This window comes from Pollachius pollachius (assembly GCF_949987615.1).
Source record: "Pollachius pollachius genome assembly, chromosome: 9".
In the NCBI taxonomy this organism is placed as follows: Eukaryota; Metazoa; Chordata; class Actinopteri; order Gadiformes; family Gadidae; genus Pollachius; species Pollachius pollachius.
The window spans coordinates 20363239-20386798 of NC_136942.1; the positions used below are offsets into that span (position 1 = coordinate 20363239).

Here is a 23560-nt window from a genome sequence, read left to right on the forward strand (position 1 = left end):
ACGGGGGTAATGAATGATTGAAAAGAAGACTAATAAAGCGGTTAAACGTGATGAGTATTTCCGCGAGTCACGCCCATTCAGCCCTGTCCCTGGTGAGGATACTTGTGGGAGTTAAGTCTTAAAAACACTTGAGTCTACTCTCAGGTGTGATAGTGACTTGGTAGTGTTAATCCCACAGCACTCAGGAGCACTCCTGTTTATAAGAACAAGAGGGTCACGCACACGCCATCTGCACGTTTGTGAGTGTGTGTTTGTGTGTGTGTTTGTGTGTGTGTGTGTGTGTGTGTGTGTGTGTGTGTGTGTGTGTGTGTGTGTCTAAACGCCATATATTTTAAAGCAACGTTCCTGAAACAAATATTTTGCAATTAAAGTTACAACATCTAATGCATTCAATAATTTTGATATCTTTTTTTTCTTTTTAATTCACTGGAACTGGGGATTGGAGGGATTGGATTGGTTGGAAAATGTCGTAGCCTACTCACATAAACTTTTAAAAACATGTGGTATTATTGTTTAGTTTAGTTTATATATATTTTTATAAATTACTTGAAGTGGGTGCCGACAGATGTAGGTCTACACTGTATCCACTTGGGAGCAGTATTTTACCAATTATATGAGAATAGGTAGTTATCCTCTTTCATTATGAGATTTATTCATTTCATAGAGGTTAGTTTATTCATAGTGACGCAATGTTTTTCTTAAGTATCATTTAATGCAAACTATACTCCCAATAAATGGGAACAGCATATATAAAAGATAAAATTTAAAATTTTCAATTTCATTTCTGTCTTGCGTTCCTATATATATATATATATATATAGGTAGAAAATAAATAGCATTCAGACTTGAAATAGACAGCAAGGTCAAGAGATCCCTATTTCCCCATTTTATGTGATAATGTTTTTATGTCCAGCAGGGGGAGTCATTATACCTTCATTTTGTGCAGCCTGAACGAAAGTTGGGTCTCCTATGGGACCAAATTGTGTTAATAGATAGTGGTGGTAGGCCTACCTCTTTCTGATAAAAAAAATTAAATAAAAAATAAATAGTTACTGCATGGTTGTGCATTCTGTAGTTGACGCCTATGATGCTGTGTTTTATTTTAATCAGTTGTATACATTGTTTATCTTAAGTTAGAAATGTTGTTGTCATTTTATATATTTTAATATAATATTACATTTTTTAAATAAGGCCCATTAATATATCACGAGGCATTAGTTTACAGCTGTAATTCACCATTCTTTTTCAAGTATTATGTAACTGTGTTTTCCCATTATGTCCTAAAGATTATGCATGCCGAAAACTCAAGACTAATATTAAAATGTTAAATAATCATCAGTACTGATGATTCCTTCATCATGTAGTCAATGTAGTCAATCAAGACTACATTCAGATTAAAATAACATCAGGGCAGCTAAATAAATCTATTTTCAATAGCGCCATTAGGAAACCAAAACCCCTTTGCCCCTCTATTGACTCTAGACCCAGAACTGAGTCCACTGAACCCGTGAGCCCTGATCCTACTGTACTCTCCAGAACACAGATCATCTCTGAGGTTTCTGGTTCTCTCCCCCAGACATCGGCCCATCAGACCAAGCCTTCACCGGGTGGGCCAGGCCACCTGAGGGGCTGATGTTCTGCGGTCCATCCAGGAAATGGTGGTTGTGGTTGTGGTGGTGGTGGTGGTGGTGGTGGTGGTGGTGGTGGTGGTGGTGGTGGTGGGCGGGGGGTGGGGGGGGGGGGGGGGGGGGGGGGGGGGGGGGGGGGGGGGGTGCCAAAGTAGATTTACCTTCAATAACCATTTATTAAATCTGCATCCATTAGATGCCTAGGCTTCCAAGAGCTGGCTGTGCTAAGCCCCGATTACGGACGGCCAGGCAGAGAAGAGGGATTCATGTGTCAAGTGTTATCAAGTGATTTTAGATCCCTCACTGGGATCTCTGGCCTCATCAGTCGCCGCAAAGCTGCGCAGAGGAGAGAGGAGAGGATTCACCCCACCATGCACAAACTTTGCTCACTTTTCTGACTGGAGCTGTGGAAGCAGCTGGGGAGTCTCTCTCTCTCTCTCTCTCTCTCTCTGTTAAACAACAGGGGGTGCACCCAGAGCTGTTCTTCTGACCGAGATCATCCTTGCTGAACCTCACACCTGACCAGTGCAGGTGTGCCAGGCTCCTGTGGCCGGTCCATGATGTCTGTGTGAGACACCACAGCTACCCCTACGCTACGACATGGACCCCACCAAAAGGCCATCGCTCAAGCGCACCACATCTGGCTCGCAGAAGGTAAGCGCTGAGACACAGTTAACGCCCGAGCCAATCTGCTCAATTTAACTGTACTTTTACAGTGCCTTTACCTTTTCCTTGACCTCTACAGAACCGTTACCCTAACCTGTATCTTTGCCTTTACACCTAATGTTGTTCATACCTGCCAAAAGAAGTTTGAACTTTTTGCAAATGCCATGGTAAACGCATTGTATAGAAGGGAGAAACTCTGCAAGAAACCTTATGAATGATACTTACTACATGCATTAAACAGGTAAACTGAAACATCCTCAGCTATTCATAGAATGTCCCTCTTATCTTATGAATTTCAAAACCTGTACTTTATCAGAACTCATTATGTGCATGCTAGAACTTGGACTTCGGGATACATATAACTATAACTATAATAACTATATTACTCTAAGGTCCTAACCAGCCATTCTGAAGATTCCTAAAGAGGCATATGTTAGCAGGCCTACTAGGTCACCAAACCAGAGTGTGTTCATCTCATGTAAGGAAGATACAGTCAAAGCAGCGGCTGCTAACCCGAAGCTAGCTGCCCCCACGCTGCCATGTCTGTCAAGAGGACCTCTCAATCCTGTGGAGAGAGACAGTATGGGGAGAGGAGGGTGTGTAGGGGGTTCGTCTGGGTTCGATCCCCACTGCCCCCAGACCATGGGTACTCACTGCTCCTCAGTAAAAAATATCCGAGTGGGAATTCTTTACATGTATCGGAATGGGGTTTCTTTACATTTAACTGAATGGGAATTCTTTACATGTACGGGAATGGGAATTCTTTACATGTACAGGAATGGGAACTCTAAACTAGTTGCTTATTGACATGTGTCTGAGTGGGAACTCTTTACGTGTTCATTATTTACATGTATCAAATTGGGACTCTTTACATTATCATTATTTACGTGTATTAAAATTATATGTCATTCTCTTTGAGGATAAAAGTTCCTGCTAACTCAGTGGTTTCCAAACTCTCTGTTGGAACCCGTAAGTGGGTCAGGGCAGGACCAAGTGGGTGGAGGGATGCCACAAACCACAGTGTGAACATCTTCTTTCTTCTTCTAAAATATACAGTCTTGTGATTATTATTATTATTATTATTATGTTTTGAAGACAAGGGGATGGAAGAAGTGAAGAGATAAAAGATATTTGTTAGGTCACAGGTGGGTCCCAGCATGAAGCCCTTTGGGAACCCCCTGTGATGAATGACTGAATAGCAGGCAGTTTGCCAGCAGGCACCCTGCCAGGAAGTGTAGAAGAGCCAGAAGAGGAGCTCCCAGTACCACTGGTTCCACTCCAGCCAGTAATCCCCCATAATGGTCAATATGGGAAACCCGAGTCCGCTGGGTCAGATTAAACAAGGCGATGTTTTCTCTCTAGTGTCTGCTTTCATGTGATTAACACATTTCACTGTCACTGTGTTGTTGACAGCCAGAAAGACTTGTGTTCTGAAATGTCCTGTACTGTCCCTGTCTCCTAGAGACGGCCATCTGTGTCCATTCATCTGCTCCGTGGTAGAAGGGGTTAGTGGGGGTAAGTGGGGGTTAGTGGCTGAAATGGAAATCTGAAGAGCTTGCTGATGTGTACACAGATTCCCAATAATAGAGGCCAGAAATAGCTTTTCATACAGGAGAACAGAGCAGACGGGAGTTCATTATCCATTACATTTACCCTTTTGCTAGTCAGACACTTTGGATGAATTTTGTGTCACTGAAACTAAGATAAAGAATGCAGACATAACAATTGTAAATATATCAACCAAATGCTAGTATTAAACTTACATATTAAAAATTTTAAAAGTTTTGCTATTACATTTAATGTATTTTTAAGACAAAAAAACACATAAAGTCTCTTCTCTTTAAGAATAGTTGTAGTAGACTAGAAGATGCTTGCATATGTATTTCCCTACCAGTGATGTGTCCATACACACTGTTTGATCACAGCCTGGCGAGCAGAGCCATTGTCCTCCTAACACGATAAAGGACGCACTCCTCCATCCAGCTTTTCGTTGTCACTTCCACTCGTCGTTGGCGGTTGACGAGGCTTTGATCTGCTAACAGTCTTGATGTATCTCAGTCTAGCTTCTCAAGCTAACTCCTGGTTTGCCTATTTTAAGTTTAATAAATCTATAATAATAATCTATATCAAGATATATATTTTTATAGCTTGAATGAAATGAGTGTTTTTGTACGGTTATAATCTGTTTGCTTCTCTCAAAGTCATTATGTACCCCTCAGTGTTCAACTGACTGTTCTCACTTATTGGAAAGTGGAAAAAAAATCACAGAATAAGAATCATATATGAATACTCATTCCGGTTTTATGTGAAATACCCCACTGAGCAATGGGAACTTGGCCCACAGTTCGGCCCGGAAGTATTGTTGTACTTTTTAATACCTCTCTAGTTTAGAATAATCAACAAAACAATTACTCAAGAATTATTTTATTAAAACTGATTCCTTTCCGAAAAAAAAGGGGATTATTATTTGGGGGATTATTATCTGGCTTTCACGCCAGCAAATGAACAAGAATCGATGAGTATAATGAGACGGTGGCCCCCAGCTGTGAGCTTTAAGTGTAGCTCTACTTGTTCCAAGTGTGGCTGTGTTTCTATTAAGACGCCCGAAAACAACCTCGAGGACCGACGCATCTGGAGAGAAACCGGCGCTCTAAACCATGTCTCATGACTCCTCCGTCTCCCAGCCCTAATGCGGGACATGTTGTGCTGCCCATGTGATCGCCAACTGGATTTCCAAACCAAGGAAGACAATGGCCGCCTTTTAGAAACTCGTTAAAGTAGTAGGACTAAAGTCAGTTTGCAGGATTAATGTACATTCCCCCCCCCCCCCCCCCTAAACTCTAGATCACTTTTTTAAATCTGAATCATTTCTATCGCACTGAGAATATGTTGAAGATTATGCAGCCCGCACTGGAATTCACCATGAGTTTAAAAGTTTCACAAACGGCGACAACTATTCTTCCTGTCACAATGCGTTAAATCCTAACCCATTCACCACCAAAGCCAAGCAATTAGTAGCTTTTATCTTCACCCCTTAGTGACATTAAATTCCAAACAGGTCCCCTCCCCCCTCACTCCTCCCCAAATCTTTTTATATATGTAGGGCATCACTCTTGCAATATTCACCAAGAGTTACACATTAGTTTTTTTTCGAAACAAAAGCACTCTAACATGCACATTATCAACAACACGTTGGTCCTAGAAAAAATCAAAAGTACAACGGACAAGCAGATCCTCAAAGCAAAATCAACAAGTCTCAACAGTTAGATCAACAGTTTCTCTAGCATTCCATAAAATAGTGTTTTTTCTCTATCCATAGTGAATCCAATGTGAGTCACCCTCACATTGCTATGGTAACAAGCTATACTCAAGACCCAATGCCCGGGGACAAGCCATGTGATTTAGTTTTCACACAAGGACGGCTTTTATGTGGAGGAATGTCAGATAGTAACCATGTGCATTAAACACAGAGGGACAATTTAATGAAAAAGTACCGTAATAAGCCTACGTACAGGGATAATTAAGATAACTTAATTTATTGTGGGGGATGTGCTGCAGTTGTTCGATCATTTAGGCCGACTCATATGTGTAGGCCTATAGGTCCACTATGAAGTAGCCTACAATTATTATAACTGAAAGATTTCTTTTTTATTTACGTCAAACTGCTGTGGAAACAGTACAAATGTGGTTAATTGGTTGTAAGCTTGCATCAAATCCTGTTAAACTGTGCTGCTGCTCTAGGCTGCTTCTCCCGGGGTTTGGAAAGGGCCCAAAGGCCAACAGAGGCCTAACGGGGAAGCTGATTGCTTACTGGATTTGTGTTTTAATTGCTGTGCATAATGAGTTTAAGAAAGCTGAAGTAACGGCATCACATTGGCCAAGCCGTGGTGGAAACGCTCTTTTGTTTAATTTGGATATAATTAGATCCACGTGCGTTGTTCCAATCAAGAGTAGGGAACGGCGGGAGCGTCCAGCCCCCTCTTCCCCTCTCTCCCTCTATCTCCCCCTATCTCCCCCTCTCTCCCCCTCTATCCCACTCTCTCCCACTCTATCCCCCTCTCTCCCCCTCTCTCCCACTCTCTCCCCCTCTCTCCCACTCTATCCCCCTCTCTCCCCCTCTATCCCACTCTCTCCCACTCTCTCCCACTCTATCCCCCTCTCTCCCACTCTCTCCCCCTCTCTCCCACTCTCTGTCCCTCTGCGATCAAATCTCAGTTTGTCCCATTCTGAGTATTGTGTATGATCATATATAACGTTACAGGACTAACAACTGTTATCTGTGATCTCTATTTCTCTCTGTCTCTGGCTCATCCCATTCTATCTTCAGTAAATGATTCTTGGTTCCTTTAATTGAAATGCCCCAAGTGACTGCATTCTAACTCATATGAATGGGGCTATAGATAAGTTAACAGTTGCGTACACCGTTCCATTTCATTTTAGATGCCCTGACCATTGGCCTACATTCTGAAAAGTGTATTTGGATGAGATGAGCCAAACCAATACTACATCAAATGGTTATCTAGACATCTGCAAGTTTCTTCCACCAAAATCAGCCTGCCTAGAAACAGAGATTAACTGCAATTAGTGTCGTCTGACCTTAGACCCCAACTGGAGAAGTGTTTTGTGTTACCAAGACAACCGTCCAAAAGAATGCCAGACACCAATTCTCTCAATTATGCAAATAGGAGTTGAAATCTAAGTATTCGTAGTGGGTGGACATTTCCTAAATTTTAAGTTTGGCCGCTTCTCTAGACTGATTTTATTGTGTTAATTTTGGTGTGGCTGTCGTGTAATGTTGGACTGGATCTTCACCTCTGTCTCTGGAGCGTGGGTCCTGTCCAGGGCTGCGACCATTCCCTGGGTGTGTAGAGAACACACACACAAAACAAATTGGGAGCTTAGAGGCCGTGTATCAAAGTCGATTTATTGTGCCTTGTTCAAGTGAAGGATGAAATACCCAGTGGGCAAAGAGAAGGAGGTCATGGGACTCCGGGAGGATTACCTTGAACTGGAGTCATGAGACTGCTCACATGATCACCACAATAAGCAGCCTTCATAAAGTGGTGAAGTTTCAAGTGTGGTGAGCTTCGTGGAGTCTTGTTAGCTGGCCCACTGGGCGCAGTGCTCACAGGAGCGGGAGAGCTGCTGCCGGTCTCTGTCTCTGCGTCTGTCTCTGCCATCGGGAGCTTGAGGAACAAGAGGAACATTTCAGAGGGTAGAGCTTTCCACAGGTCGACCGCTGGGCTTATCCTTCGACTATGCCCGTCAGATCGGATTGGAAGATCGTATGTAAGTGGACCTATGTGATGGGTTGCTCTTAAAAGGTTATTTAGTTACAGAGGGACTGCATTTTAGGATTAGTGCTGTTTGCAGTGGATGGACCACTGGGATGGTTTTAGGCATTAGTCTGCAGATCCATGTGTGCCTGTTCAGGAAAATCCAGTAAGAAAAGTTTAGTGTTAGCGGGAGAAAACTTGCTCAGCCAAGTTATTTTTGCTGTTGTTGGTTTTATTACGATGTTGGTATTATTATAATGTAGGTACTTTATCTCTTCACAGTTTTCAACATGTATTGAATAATCCAGTGGTAGATTTATCTCAAAAGAAAAAATAACTTTTCTTCTGTTGAACCTTTGTTTTTAGGGTTGAACCTTTTTTTCTTTTAAATACTCAAACACATTCATTGACTTATAGAATAACTATTTTGAGCTGATCTCAGGGAAAGTAATTTAAACCAGATAATTAGATTATGGTCAAATTGTATTCGAACAAATGTATCCAACCTGTCTGGCTTGAACTCCACACGCTTTTCATTCTTGTGAAACTTAATTACATGATTTAGTCTGCAGCCTTTATGGGAAGGAAAGTCCTATTTAAATGTTTAGCTGTTTAAGATGTTAATTATATGTATCTTAACCAATGCCCACTTATAGTAACTTAAAGTCACATGTTCACAAATTATTCATTTACTATATATACACACTTTTTTTTCAGGCTCAAAAGGCGTGGATAGAGAGGATCTTCCAGAAGCGAGAATGCAGCACCATTTTACCCACCAAGGATCCCACCAGGTAAAATACTATTCTCCTATTCTCTTAATTATCTTCACCTAGATTCAAGTAGAAGTAGGTTGAAGGTTAATTAATAAACAGGCAAGAACAAACAGAAACAGGACTGTTATTTTTACTTTTACTTTGACTATTGCAAATGAATTTAATCATTCTTTATTTTCTCTTTACATTTATTAAATTCAAATCCTAAAGTAATAACTTAACTTCAAGCACCAACTTAAAATAGCAAAGCACGTTTAAATAAGAACACAGCTCTATCTATTTGTCTGTGCCTAAAGGGATATTTTAAGGCCTCTCCTTTGATCTGCATTAAATTCTTCTTACTGCTCTGATGCGGCCCCAACTGACATTGCCCCGGTGGTTCTCTCTCCTGGAACCACCAATTTTTCCACAAATTTTCAACACATTTTCCACCAATCATCCTGTTCAACAGTGTGATTGGTGGAAAATTTGTGTCACGGTTCCAGAACCACAGCTTACACCCTGAGCTAGCCTTTTGCCCCCAGAGCCAAGATGGTCTCCAAATTGGCCTCCAAAATGGCCTCCGAGACAGCCTCCGAGACGGCCCCCCGTTCTAAAAGCAGCCATGTTTCCTTCTGTTCCGTTTTCCCTTCAGATGTGCCTGTGGCCAGCTGGTGGCGGCGCACGTGTCCCCCGGGGCAGTGAACAGCAAGCCAGCCGAAGACAACCAGCTGGTGCACCTGGACGTCCCCCAGGAGAAGTGGTCCGTGGCCAAACACACCCGGACCTACCCCACCGACGCATACGGCACCACAGAGTTCCAGGGCGGCGGCTTCGTCAACAAGGCCATGGTGAGTTTCATGGTAGAACCCCCCACCACAGTGTTGCCAGATTAGGCCAGATATCTCTGGCCCTATCTGGCAACACTGCCCCCACCCCCACTAACCCAAAACCTAGCCCCCCCAACACACACACGCACATACACACAGGTTGAACCAGGATGACATCTGAGCTCGATCTAACACACGTCCCCGCTTTGTCCCCGTTCAGTACATCCGCGTAGCCTACGACACCAAGCCGGACAACCTGCTGCACCTGATGGTGAAGGACTGGGCGCTGGAGCTGCCCACCCTCCTCATCTCCGTGCACGGTGGCCTGCAGAACTTCGACCTGCAGCCCAAACTCAAGCAGGTGTTCGGTAAAGGCCTGATCAAGGCGGCGGTCACCACCGGCGCCTGGATCTTCACGGGTGGAGTCAACACCGGTAGGAACCCGACCCGTCCCTTAAGCCCCTTCACACCAAACGCCCCCTGATGCTCCCTAATGCTCACTTAACAAATGACCATTTCCAATCTTATTAGAAGATTAATCGTTGCTTCTAAATTTGCATTGCGTAACGCATACTCTGCGATGTCGAAAAGAGGATTTGACCGGGCCCCATTGTCACAGGGCTTACGTGGGGTTGTAATTAGAGCAGCTTCATCAGTGTTCGTGGAGACCTGCTGGTGGCTCAGGCCCCTGGTTGCTTGGGCCCTGGTTGCTCAGGCCTCTGGTTGTGTCTGTTTGTAATGCAGGAGTGATTCGCCACGTGGGAGATGCCTTGAAGGACCACTCCTCCAAGTCCCGGGGAAAGGTGTGTGCTATAGGAATCGCTCCCTGGGGCATCCTGGAGAACAAAGAGGACCTCATTGGAAAAGACGTAAGCATAACGTTCATTCAGAATGCATAGCCTTGCATCTTTACTGCATTTGCATTGGTTAGCATTAATTAACATTCAGTCACAAGTTCAACTCCAGTTTGTTGTTTTCTTCTACCAGGTAACCAAACCGTACCAGACGATGGCTAACCCACTGAGCAAGCTGGCGGTGCTGAACAACAGCCACTCCCACTTCATCTTGACCGACAACGGCACCTGCGGGAAGTACGGGTCAGAGGTCAAGCTTCGGCGGCAGCTCGAGAAGCACATCTCCCTGCAGAAGATTAACACTCGTAAGTGGACAGATGCCCAGGAGCAACGGCAACACTCCTCCATTACCGTCTTCATGATGATCGGACATATATGTTTTTGGTTCGGGGCTCTCTTGCTCTCTCTCTCTCTCCCTCTCTCAAACACACACACACACACACACACACACACACACACACACACACACACACACACACACACACACACACACACACACACACACACTGTGTAGATGTGGATGGAGATCTGGATGGCCTCTGTGACCTTTGAGTTTCCCTTTGTCATCCTATGCCTGGGGCATCCAATAAGGCAGGGACAGCAAAGGGACGCTCAGCTGTCACCCCTGACCCCACTCCCTCGGGCCTCCATGGCTCCTCCGTCCCCCACGGGAGTATCACTGCCCGGTGCCCACCATGTCTTGTGTCATTCTGGAAAATGATGGCTTGTTATTGTGGCTGGATGGATGGATGTTTGTGTAGATAGATGGGTGGATGGATGGATGGATGTTTGGATGGATGGATGGATGGATGGATGGATGGATGGATGGATGGATGGATGGATGGATGGAAGGAAGGATGGGTGGATTTATGGAGGGATGGATGGATGGATGGATGGATGGATGGATGGATGGATGGATGTGTGGATGTATGGAGGGATGGATGGTAGATCGAAGGGTGTATGCGGGGTAGACCGTGAGAAAGACGGGCATGTGAATGATGACTGATTCAGTTTCTTCTGGACCTGAGCAGGCCTGGGCCAGGGCGTCCCCGTGGTGTGTCTGATCGTGGAAGGAGGGCCCAACGTTATCTCCATCGCCCTGGAGAGCCTGAGAGACGACCCTCCCATCCCCGTGGTGGTGTGCGACGGCAGTGGACGGGCTTCTGACATCATCTCCTTTGCGCACAAACACTCAGAGGATGAAGGGTGAGGAAGTCCTGAGACCATTCACATGTTGTGAGTCATCCTCCATGTCTTCTGGACTGTGACATCTAACCGGGAAACTTGTTTCACTCTCAGAATGGTCAGTGATGATGTCAGAGACCAGCTGCTGGTGACCATCCAGAAAACCTTCAACTACAGCAAGAGTCAGTCCCAGCAGATCCTGCTGATGGTCATGGAGTGCATGAAGAAGAGGGAGCTGGTGAGTAAAGGGATAAGTAAAGAAGTTATCTAGTCAAGCACATCATCCGATATGTTCCTGTGATGTGTGTCATTAAAGATCAATAAATGTTGTAAAACCATTGTCCCCATTGTCATTCATTCTATTCACTTCATCTGTCTCGTGTCCAACAAGCTTCCGAAATAATAAAACACCCCACATTCCATTTCCTTATATCATTCATGTGCAGTTGGTCATCCCTCAGTCAAACTGCACTATAAAGAGACTCACTCTATGGATCATCAGCTGTAATATGTTATCTGAAAGGCTCTCACTCGCCCTGTGAAAATCCTTGAACTTGCAACTTACAAACCGTTTTAAATACCCAGCTCTCTGAGAGGGAATGCGGGTAAAAGTGTCACCACATTTGTCCGATTACCCATGACCCCTGGAGCGATTCCTCAAAGTGCTGGGGGGCCAGACAACGATAACATATACACACTGCAGCGGTGCCTCTACTACTTTGCACATAGAAAGCACCTTCCTCTTACGCTAAGTGTCGTGATTAGTAGTTTGTAATGCCTGAGACCAACTGCCCTTTAATCTGCCAACGCCATACATCGGTGGAGGAGAGATAAGCGACCGCAGCCACCTGCTAAGCAGAGCAGTGGCTGGGCTCATGCAGCCTCAAAGGGAGTCTGTGTAACCCACACGATGGAGGAGAGAGAGGATACTGGCTCTCTAATCCTCGTCCAGGAGGTTCTTGCTACTCCTCATACTTATGCTCCCCGCTAAGCCAACTAAGTCCCCAGAACGCAAGCCTTTAAACAAAAAGGATTGAAAGTGTCTGTGTCCTCTATCCCCAATGTATTACACAGACAAATGCTCTGATACTCCCCGGCAGATAAACAACTTTGCCTCTTTCAGTTTTTAATAGTTTTTTGTAAGAGGCCTATTGTTGCTGAAAGTCTTTTTGGTAACATTTAGGGTCACTAACGGCAGACAGAGTGCCAGACAGGGTTTGGAGGGGGGGCTTTTACTTCTAATAGTTGTTTAAGAGGCTGTTTATATTGCATGCTGTTGATTCAAAGTACCATGACTTACTTACAGGTGGTTCAGTGTCACAGTCTGCGCCCAGATATAATCCCTTCATCCTAAGTGCATGTCAAGCCAACAGCTGGGCCAGATGAGTAAAAGCACAGAATAAAAAGTCCTCTGCGGTGCTTCGCAAACAATTTGATGCGTTTAACTGAATTACTAGCTTACATTTACACAAGCTTCCCTATTTACCAGGGTACAGAGAGCAGACCCCGGAGTCTGAAACAGGCTTTCAGTGTTCATCCGCTGTGTGCTAATGCATAGGCCGCTCATTATTAACGCATCCCAAGACCGCTGCTCGAAAAACCTTTGGCACTCGGCCACAGATTCATGCCCACCTAATCCTATTTGCCACAGTTGCACATGTGATGGCCGCTTGGTTTTAAGTCTGCTGGATATGGTGGTCCAGTCCGTTACAATAGCGTACTATTATAAGCCTTCCTCAAATATCAAACCAGAAGTTATGAGTCCATGTTCCTCTATCCTCCCACTGGGCCAACTCCTGCATCAGCGTTTAGCATCTGGATGTGTTCACTGGTCATCCCACATATTGTTGATATCCTATTAATTTTCCAACTCTATTTTCTTCCTTCTGTCAGCCATCAGTACATGTTTCCTTGTGTGTGCATGTCAAACCTTCTGTTCTTCTGTAAAACATGTAGATTACTGTCTTCCGGATGGGTTCAGAGGATCAGCAGGACATTGAAATGGCCATTCTTACTGCATTGTTAAAAGGTATATTTACAACGCATCAACTCTGAGGTTTGTCCTTGTCGCTTCGCTTCAGCTTTTTATTTAACTCTCACTCTCTTCCAACCCACTCTCTCTCTCCCAATCATGCTATATCTCTCTTTTGCTCTCTCCCTCTTTGTCCCTGTATCGGTGGGAAGGCACCAATGCGTCCGCCCCTGACCAGCTGAGTCTGGCGCTGGCCTGGAACAGAGTAGATATCGCCCGCAATCAAATCTTTGTTTATGGGCACAATTTACCAGTGAGTCGCATTCAATTTCCCTCCACTTACAAGGAATGCGGCAATGTGCTACTGCTCACTTAAGGTTGATTGTGTTACAAATACCTCACAAAACATACTTTTTTTACACTACAATATCCAAAACAGACTTTAATTAAAACATATAACATGATATACTAATTAATTCGTCTTGCTTGGACAGCCTGCTGGAGCCGTGGCCAACTGTTCGATGTTAGCATTGGATAAGCCCAAGAGCCCGGTCAGCGGACCCCGCAACAAAGCCAGGGGCAAGAAGGGGAAGGGGAAGGGCAAGGCCAAACCGGAGCCCCCCGAGGAGACCGACCCCAGGAAGCTGGAAATCATTCGCTGGGTGAGAAAAACGTGAAAACACACAACTTTGTAAGAGGTTAAAACGATGTGTGTGTTTGATTACTGTTAAGACTAATATACCAACTGGGAATGTGAATGAACTCCTACATTTGTATTTCCTTTGTTGCACAAAATACCTACACATATATATACATATGTATGTATATATTTATATAAATATTTGTATTATTCATTCTCTAACATATTCATTATTTTCGTACTGCTTTATTTGACATTACATATTTGTTTTCACATCACTGAAAGGGTGTGAAAACCATGAGTGAAGGGTGAGTGGCCCCTGACATGTTTTACTCATGTATAAAATGTGAGTGGTCCCTGACATGTTTTACTCATGTACAACATGTAAGTGGCCCCTGACCTGTCTTCCACCTGACTGTGAGTAAAGCAGTGACTCTGTGTGTGTTAGGTGAATTCCCTGGAGCAGGCCATGATGGATGCTCTGGTCCTTGACAGAGTGGACTTTGTCAAGCTGCTCCTGGAGAACGGAGTCAATATTCACCACTTCCTCACCATTCCCAGACTAGAGGAGCTATATAATACGGTGCATAACAGAAATACAGCACAGAAATGAGAAGGCATGAGTCCATCTTCAAAAATTATTAAAATCATGTTTTAGTTCTCATTTTGCCCATTTTGTGTACCATACAGAAACTGGGTCCAGCTAATACCCTGCATGTTGTGGTCAGAGATGTCAAAAAGGTGATATGCATATTCATCATGTTGCCATTTCTTCTTGCGATTTTCCAAGACTCCGCTGATGATGCTACCAGCCTTCCCAAAGTGAATCATCTTATTCATGTGGTTGTGCTGTGCTGTGTCCTGCAGGGAAACCTTCCTCCAGATTACCAGATTACATTGATTGACATTGGCTTGGTGCTGGAGTTTCTCATGGGTGGAGCATACAGGAGCAACTACACCCGCAAGGCTTTTCGCAACCTCTACAACACTCTTTATGGGCTGAAACGGGTACGGGACAGCAGGGGGATATACAGACATGAAATTACATTGTAATAGTAAACAAGTTATGCCTATTGAGTCACCTAATCTGTTGTATTTCTCTCTTTACAGCCTAAAGCTCTGAAACTCCTCGGAATGGAGGTGAGGCATCTTCCCATTGGTCGTTGTCCAATGGGACAACGACCAATGGGTCATTAAGCAGACTGTAAATGAAAACCCTCTCAGACTTTTGTTTTGACTGCAGATTTTTTACTTCTTATGATGTACCTCTAACCATCAACTTGATTGATTTTATCAGGACGATGAACCTCGAAAGGGTAAGAAGAAGGGCAAGAAAAAGAAAGAGGACGAGGTGGAAATCGACGTGGACGACCCCGAGGTGTGTCGCTTCAAGTTCCCTTTCCACGAAATGATGGTGTGGGCAGTGCTGATGAAGCGCCAGAAGATGGCGCTGTTCCTCTGGCAGAGGGGAGAGGAGGCCATGGCCAAGGCGCTGGTGGCCTGCAAACTCTACAAAGCCATGGCCCACGAGTCCTCTGAGAGTGAGCTGGTGGACGACATCTCTCAAGACCTGGAGAACAACTCAAAGTTAGTCTTCCGTTCTATCAATAACAGCATAGGGCATTGCAAGTGAATTACTTTTGATGGGTTATTTAATGGGTTAATATTATTCTCAGTACTTATGATATATTGTGCTTCATCACATCTCAGTTAGGTTCAATGCAGCTAAATTCCTCTCTTCCTGTATGATCTGTTGACTACATCTTGGTTGACACTGTCCTCTCCTGCAGAGAATTTGGACAGCTGGCCTACGAACTGTTGGATCAGTCCTACAAGCACGACGAGCAGGTGGCCATGAAGCTGCTCACCTACGAGCTCATCAACTGGAGTAACTCCACCTGCCTGAAGCTGGCGGTGGCTGCCAAGCAACGAGACTTCATCGCTCACACCTGTAGCCAGATGTTGCTGACAGACATGTGGATGGGCTGCCTGAGAATCGGCAAAAACCCTGGTCTCAAGGTGACGAGAAATGCATAACCATACAACGCCTAAAAAATAACAAGCTTCAACACAGTATTCCACACATGATGGCATTGCTTGTAGACTCCATTGTAAATATATACAATGGTGGACTGGACAGGATGGATTGTGCAAGGGGGGAATTCAAAATCCTGTTACCGGCATTGTTAATGCCATGCTAGAGCTAGAACCGACTGCATTAGCAATATTTCATTTCATCACTGTTGTTATGTATTTGTCATTAGTTGTAAGAGTGCCATTTTTCTGATCCACTAAGGTCATTCTGGGAATCATGTTCCCTCCTCTGATTATGCTCTTGGACTTCCGTGTCGGCGATGACACGTCTTACCAAGCCCCGGTCGTAGGAGAAGCCGGGAAGGACAAGGACGATGACAACAAGTCCAGACAGGTCTGTATCCCCACCCGACCACTCCTCATGCCCTCAAATCATGAACCACCAGTACAGGGACAGACATACTCACTCCTTTCGTGTGCTTTCCAGGACGCCAACAATGACACCATGTCTCGGAAAGGAGATGAAGAAGAGGGAAGCACTAATGTCCGCAAGATCCCCATCGGAAAACGCTACTTTGAGTTCTACGACGCGCCCTTCACCAAGTTCTGGTTCAACACGGTATGTTGGCCTTCTCCCTGTTCAGCTGAATGTACCAGACTTAACCCAGTTCTCTGCGGAGCCAATCGTGACTACTCATGGGTGATAATGATTGGCTTGTGAATGCTTTCTACCTGGTAGATCGCCTATCTGGTGTACCTGATGCTGTACAACTACATCATCCTGGTGAAGATGGAGAGATGGCCCTCTCTGCAGGAGTGGATCGTCATCTCTTACATCCTCACACTGGGCACCGAGAAAGTCCGGCAGGTAGGGCACAAAACATAAAAATCTTCATTTATCAACCAATACAGAATCATTTAGAAGTATTTATAGACATTTTTATAATAATATATATATCTCATGTTGTCACTTCCCTTCTCCCTAGATCCTGATGTCAGAGCCGGGGAAGCTGAAGCAGAAGATCAACGTTTGGCTTGAGGAGTACTGGAACATCACGGACCTGGCGGCCATCATTACTTTCCTGATGGGCCTCATGCTCAGGCTACAGCATGAGCCGTACCTGGGCTATGGCCGGGTCATCTACTGTATCGACATCATCTTCTGGTACATCCGCGTGCTCGACATCTTTGGCGTCAACAAATACCTGGGCCCTTACGTCATGATGATAGGAAAAATGGTAAGTGTGCCTTCCAAATCATACTGGTGAGTGTGGTTGACAGGCTGTCTCTTTTCATCCTGCTCCTTATGCATTATTTCAAACTTGCTAAACTGAATTTTGTGGACAAGTACTTAATTCAGACATATATACCTAATACATAGTACGCATGACCCAAAAATAATGACATGAAGAATCTTCCACAAAATGACATGTTCATTGGTTCTTGCAGATGATTGACATGATGTACTTTGTGATGATCCTGCCTGTTCATTGGTGCTTCCAGATGATTGACATGATGTACTTCATGGTGATCCTGCCTGTTCATTGGTTCTTGCAGATGATTGACATGATGTACTTCGTGGTGGTCCTGCCTTTTCATTGGTTCTTGCAGATGATTGACATGATGTACTTCGTGGTGGTCCTGCCTGTTCATTGGTTCTTGCAGATGATTGACATGATGTAATTCGTGGTGATCCTGCCTGTTCATTGGTTCTTGCAGATGATTGACATGATGTACTTCGTGGTGATCATGCTGGTGGTGCTGATGAGCTTCGGCGTGTCGCGGCAGGCCATCCTCCACCCCGACGAGGAGCCCACCTGGAGGCTGGCCAGGAACATCTTCTACATGCCCTATTGGATGATTTATGGGGAGGTTTTTGCGGACTCGATAGACCGTAAGACTAGAATTCATAGTAAGATTCTGTTTCCTCACTCTGGGCAGATGATCAGTCCCGTGCTGTGTTCGCTGCTTTCTGCAAATAAGTGGCAATAGATTTGATTATAAGTCATTGCATTTGTTTGTGGCCTCCTGAAAGAGCAGCTTTAATCTAATTTCTAATGGAAGTACTCATATTAAGTACTCAAATAATGTGTTTAATTTGTAAATTGATGATCATCTGCCAAATTTTTAGTTAACCGTGCTTTTTCTGTAAAGGTGAATGTTAGATAAATTCTACAAATTAAAAGCCGGGATTACAAACAAAGCTAAAAGTTATTAAAAAAAGATGGCTGCATTTATCAATAGAAAAGTCTTTAATTCAATAGATTTAACAAAATACTTAAATTAAGCTATAGTAACAGTTCAGACACTCCATCTAGGTCACTCAATTATAAGGACTAAGAATTTTAGATAGACAAAGATAGTACTAAATAGTTAGTAGTAAATCTTACAAAAATGTTGGATAAAATCTCGTAACAGAAGTTTAATGACTAAAAATAACTCATTGTCAAAAGTTAAACGCTAAGTTGTAACGCTTTCCCTCTACTCGTTTTTTATTGTGCTTTTCTGGAATATCCTCAAGTCTACGCTATGGAAATCAATCGTGAGTATTGACTGGTTGCGGTACTCAAATGTGCAGCTAAACACATTGATGAAACATTCCCATACTTTCGGCTCTTCATCAACACCCACCATCTTCCTCCACAGCACCCTGTGGTGAACACTTGTACGATGAGGACGGTAAGAAGCTCCCACCGTGCATCCCTGGTGCCTGGCTCACCCCTGCCCTCATGGCAGGCTACCTCCTGGTCGCCAATATCCTTCTGGTCAACCTGCTCATCGCTGTCTTCAAGTAGGCCTTTCATGCTCCACTATTGTGCACTGTGATGTACGATAAGCACACGTTGATGCCTTGTTTGTGCTGACTGACCTCTGACCTTTTATTTCCAACAGCAACACCTTCATGGAGGTGAAGTCCATCTCCAACCAGGTGTGGAAGTTTCAGAGATATCAGCTGATCATGACCTTCCATGACCGGCCCATCCTGCCCCCTCCACTCATCATATTCAGCCACCTCTACATCGTCTTCAACAGGCTGTTCCGACGATGTGCCAAGAAGAAGGCGGAGGGGGAGCTGGACGAGAAGGACAGAGGACTCAGTGAGTATTGGTCCAGAGACACTCACTGATAGTTTTGATCCTCGATCCGTCGCCGAGTAAGACCGCCTAACCTGGCCTTACCGCTCCGGAGTGTGTGAATGTGAGGAATTAAACTTTAAGAGCTTTGAGTAGTCAGAGGTTAGAAAAGCACTATATGAATGCAGTCCATCTATCATTTGGGGCCAATAGATCCTTTTCTGCTTCCTAACCCTAATCCTTGCCCCGGTTAATTCCCGACAGAGCTGAGGCTGAACCCAGAGGAGCTTAAGAGTCTGTACGAGTTCGAGGAACAGTGTGTGGAGGAATATTTCCGTGAGAAGGAAGATGAGCAGCAGTCCTCCAGCGATGAGCGCATTAAGGTTACCTCCAATCGGTAAGGGATACCATTTAATCACACTTGGATGGCTTAGTGAAGGCCTGTTCAGATGTATATTCTACGGTTGTAGATTTACAGTACATATTATCCTCAAACCTTTCCCGGCTGTCCCTGCCAGAGTTGAGAACATGTCCATGCGTCTGGAGGAGGTGAACGAGAGGGAGAATACCATGAAGGCTACCCTGCAGACGGTGGATCTGCGCCTGGCCCAACTTGAGGAAATTCACGGGCGAATGGCAACGGCCCTAGAGAAACTGGCAGGCGTGGACCGAGGGGAACTGACTCGCACGTACTCACGCAACTCCTCGGTGGGGGACCCCTCCTCCCTGATGCGCCAGAGTAGCATCAACAGCGCAGACGGCTACAGCCTCTACCGCTTCCACATGGACCTGGAGGAGACGGCAGCCAAGCAGAAGGAAGCGGAGGAGGTGGGGAAGACAGGGCTGGAGAGGCAGAGGAGCCTGCGACAGTCAGCCAGCTCCATCAGCCCCAAGGAGTACGGCCCCACGTTGGACGTCAGCGGGCCAGAGAGGGTTCGAACAAGCTCCTGTGTGGATATCCTCATATCACCGTGTGAGCAAAAGTCCTCATCCGGAGAAGGAAGTCAAGAAAGTGTCGCCCACAGTTCGTCTGATTTGACACCAGATGCTAGCTACCCACTGGCCAAGTCACTGCCCAAACTGCGTCCAGAGATGGATAAACTTAAAATTATCCCGACCAGTGCCAAAAGGGCCAAATCCTTAAGACAATATCCCTCTGAAGAACAGAGAACAGGTCCCAAGAGGGCTATGAGCATAGTAAACATTGCCCCAGATACGACAGAATCAGTGCAAGACGCTCAAACTACACAGAAGGCACAACCCTGGCAACCCACCTCTTCTTCTCCCCAGAGGACTAAATCATTGAGATGTTTGCCAAGGGAAAGCCCACGGAAGTCAATTAGAACAAGGAGGGCTTCGAGCGGCTTGGACCTTATCCAGGGGGGCGAGGGTCATGAGTTACTGCAACCGTTGGACACCAAGTCGCTGGTGGAACGGTTTACGGAAGATGTCCAACTGCAGCCGGTTGACAGCTTGCTTGCTGTCAACACCCTCAGTCTCTCTGAGCATATACCCCCAATGGTCCCGACTCCGGCCCAGAAGCTTGACGTTCCCCAGGCACTTGAAGAACCTAGCGCAGCCGGACCGGACCAGGAGCCTCCTAGTGACGGGACACCTTCAGACACAGCAGGATCCGCTTCAGAAACCAATCTGTGTGGAAAGGAACCGCCTCCCAGTCTGAGGGTAGCGGATGAGGCGGAGTTGCCATCCCAACGGTCATGGAGCTGGAATACAGGAGACATGGAGGCCAGGGGCTTGACTGTGCCCTTCAAGTCAAGAGTCTCAAGCAGTCTGACGGACATTGCTGGGGCGTCTCTCGTTTTGACTGATACTCTGCAACGTGGAGAAGGAGAGGAAGAACTACTGAGGAGTGCAGATGAGCACGTGGTGAAAGACGGAGCTGATAAGGTGGAGGCCTCTGAATCAATGGAGGTCAAAAGTGGCGACACAGAAAGCCAGGAGAATAAAGAATCGGAGGGGGTGGAACCGGAGCAAACAGCGCCCGAGTGAAAGTCACACCGAAACAAGGCAGCAGGAAGCAGTATGACAATCAAAGAAACACGACTTTTAATTAACATCAACACCACAGCTCAGTCAGTATCATAAATATGTTATTGCAAAATGAAATACCACGCTTGTTAAAAGTCACATTTAACATCTTTACTGAAACATTTTAGTGTGAAATTTCGACCATTACAGCTGTGCAAAGTACTTTGATGTGAATGTTGGCAATTTAAGTTAAATGTATGAATGTATACAATACAAGTTGAAATAAAATAAAATAAATAATGCGCAGCCCATTTATTTGTGTTGATATGTAAACGTTTATGGTTTAATACCAACACACGATTGGCACACTACTTTCTATAAACACATAAATAAAAACCTATTGTTTAAATATTTGAACATTCATATTCATATAACATGAAACCTGTATACATAATAAGCATACAGAAGTCAACCTATGTCCCACATATCTGCCTCCTATATGAATAATACCATGGACGACCAGTTACATGTAGACTTTAGCCATAAGATCCCACGATCCCAAAGCATACAGAGACTTTCCTTGCTCTTATCTCGAAACAACAACAATAGCAGCTTATGAGACAAAAAAAGCATGATTTTCTTTTTTTTTGCAATTGCAACCGCATCTAGAAATCAGTGGCCATTCATGCCTTCTTAACCCGGTCTCCTGCAATCAAACGCTGCAGGCTGACTATATGTGACTATCTCTCTCCGCAGACTGGAGGTTATCTTGTGTGCAGGTTTCTCTTGTATCTTTTTTTTTTTTACAATACTTCTCAGGATAGAGACACAAGGCAGAGCCCGCTGTGGTCTTCAGGGAAGGAGAATACCCAAGCTGTTACCCAAAGGGGGTTTAGAAGTAGGAACCATCCCCAAAAACAAACCGGTTGCTCCAGAGCAGTCACCATCGGACGAGTCCTTTAGAGAAGAGCGCACTTGAAAAACTTCATCCTCCTTGACTTCTTTTCTGTGATTTTGAGCGAACCTTCCGCTCCTGATGCTTCGGTCTACCAGAAGAGAACAAACAGAAGAGGAGAAGAAAAAGAGTAGCAAATAGGATTAATTTAAAGAAAACTACCAAGCCTTAATTCACATAAATATAAAACTATCTATCCATAATTCGTGCTTACCGTCTTTGTGCTAAGATTCTGCAGGATGTCTCTGGCTATTGTATAAAAAGCCTAGAGTGAAAAGAAATTATATGACAAAGAAATTGGGCATAAAGTATTTGACAAGATCAAATATTCAGAAAAATGTAGGGGAATACTGTAATTATAAAAAAAAACCACTTACCTCCTCTACGTTTAAACTGGACTTGGCACTGGTTTCCAAGAACTTAATTCCGTAATCAATAGCCAGCTTTGTAAAATACAAAATAAATACTACATTAGTAACATTGCTTACTTACACTAAAGCTGGATCTAAAGTAGCGATTCTACTCACCTTCTCCCCCCTGTCTTTGGACACTTGTCTCCGGTCACTTATGTCACACTTGTTGCCCAGAATCATCTTCTCTACATCTGAGGATGCATGCTTCGGGGACAACAAGTATAGAAGTGTATTAAAGCACTCAACAGATAAGATTTGGGTTTAATTGACCCTCAAAGGGTATGATATACCCCGTTATTGAAGCGTGTACCTCTTCAATATTTCTTATCCAGTTCTTTATGTTTTCAAAAGACTTCTCGTTGCAGATGTCATACACCAGCATTATGCCCTGTGTGGAGAGAGGAATATGGGTTTTTCACAACACACACACAGCCATTTCATAACCACAATATAATGGAATATTAGTGTGAGACTGATCATATAAGTGTGCGTCTCACCATGGCTCCTCTGTAGTACGCTGTGGTGATAGTTCTGAACCGCTCCTGGCCTGCAGTGTCCCTTTGAGCGACAATTTGAATGCATGCAGTTTTAATTCAAAATGAATAATTTGTATTCAGACTGGACCACAGTCTGAGTAATAATACGATAAGAGCATACGACAAAAAAAAATACTAAACATAAGGACGTCGAGACGAAAGCCCTTTCTCTGTATTTACATTCAAATTGCAGGCTAATCAGGGAAAGACATTGCCACTTACCAAATCTGGAGCTTCACTCTCTTCCCATTCAGTTCTATTGTTCGGATCTTAAAATCAATACCTGCATTGCAATCGGACACCACAAAACACGTGCGTTAAATCATTGCATGTGAATACCTCTGTTGTGTGACACAGCCATTGACGATCGATGCTACAGTATTTCACTGTAGACCCACCTATGGTTGATATGAACGTGGTGTTGAACGCGTCCTCGCTGAACCTGAACAGGAGACACGTCTTCCCCACTCCGCTGTCCCCGATGAGCAACAGCTTGAACAGGTAGTCATATGTTTTCGCCATTGAAACACCTATGCATTAATAACGGGGTTGATACACCGGAATCCCCCTGTCTGGAGATCCTCACCAGCTGTCGCTCAGAGCCACCGGCGAACACGTGACGTCACGTCAGGGCCCGTCGCACCCTGGTCTATGTAGTTCACAGAGGGACCTCTATAAATATCTAAATAGGGATATATACAGGGTGCGATTTGTGAAAAAACCAGAGGGGGGATAATTTTGAGAAACATTTAA

At 44.6% G+C, this 23560-nt stretch overlaps 2 protein-coding genes across 2 annotated transcripts; one reads left to right on the forward strand and one right to left on the reverse strand.

Annotated features, from left to right (window-relative positions):
* Positions 1-2228: 2228 nt before the first annotated feature.
* trpm1b (transient receptor potential cation channel, subfamily M, member 1b) lies at positions 2229-20924 on the forward strand (the record flags this gene model as incomplete). The annotated part of the gene is made up of 27 exons (XM_079742865.1): positions 2229-2282; positions 8288-8364; positions 8981-9176; positions 9376-9589; positions 9900-10024; positions 10143-10314; positions 11041-11215; positions 11309-11432; positions 13151-13223; positions 13379-13479; positions 13661-13828; positions 14255-14389; positions 14497-14547; positions 14674-14814; positions 14917-14946; positions 15104-15393; positions 15597-15825; positions 16103-16234; positions 16328-16459; positions 16580-16708; positions 16827-17078; positions 17560-17752; positions 18362-18382; positions 18487-18631; positions 18733-18938; positions 19179-19311; positions 19433-20924. 27 exons carry the CDS (start codon positions 2229-2231, stop codon positions 20922-20924), a joined length of 5190 nt encoding a protein of 1729 aa, XP_079598991.1.
* Positions 20925-21277: 353 nt separating this feature from the next.
* On the reverse strand, positions 21278-23329 carry LOC307080876 (ras-related protein Rab-8B; the record flags this gene model as incomplete). The annotated part of the gene is made up of 8 exons (XM_079743833.1): positions 21278-21949; positions 22073-22123; positions 22236-22301; positions 22386-22475; positions 22582-22659; positions 22769-22829; positions 23030-23090; positions 23206-23329. The coding sequence occupies 8 exons, from the start codon at positions 23327-23329 to the stop codon at positions 21863-21865; spliced, it is 618 nt and encodes a 205-aa protein (XP_079599959.1). The 3' UTR covers positions 21278-21862.
* Between the last annotated feature and the right edge of the window lie 231 nt (positions 23330-23560).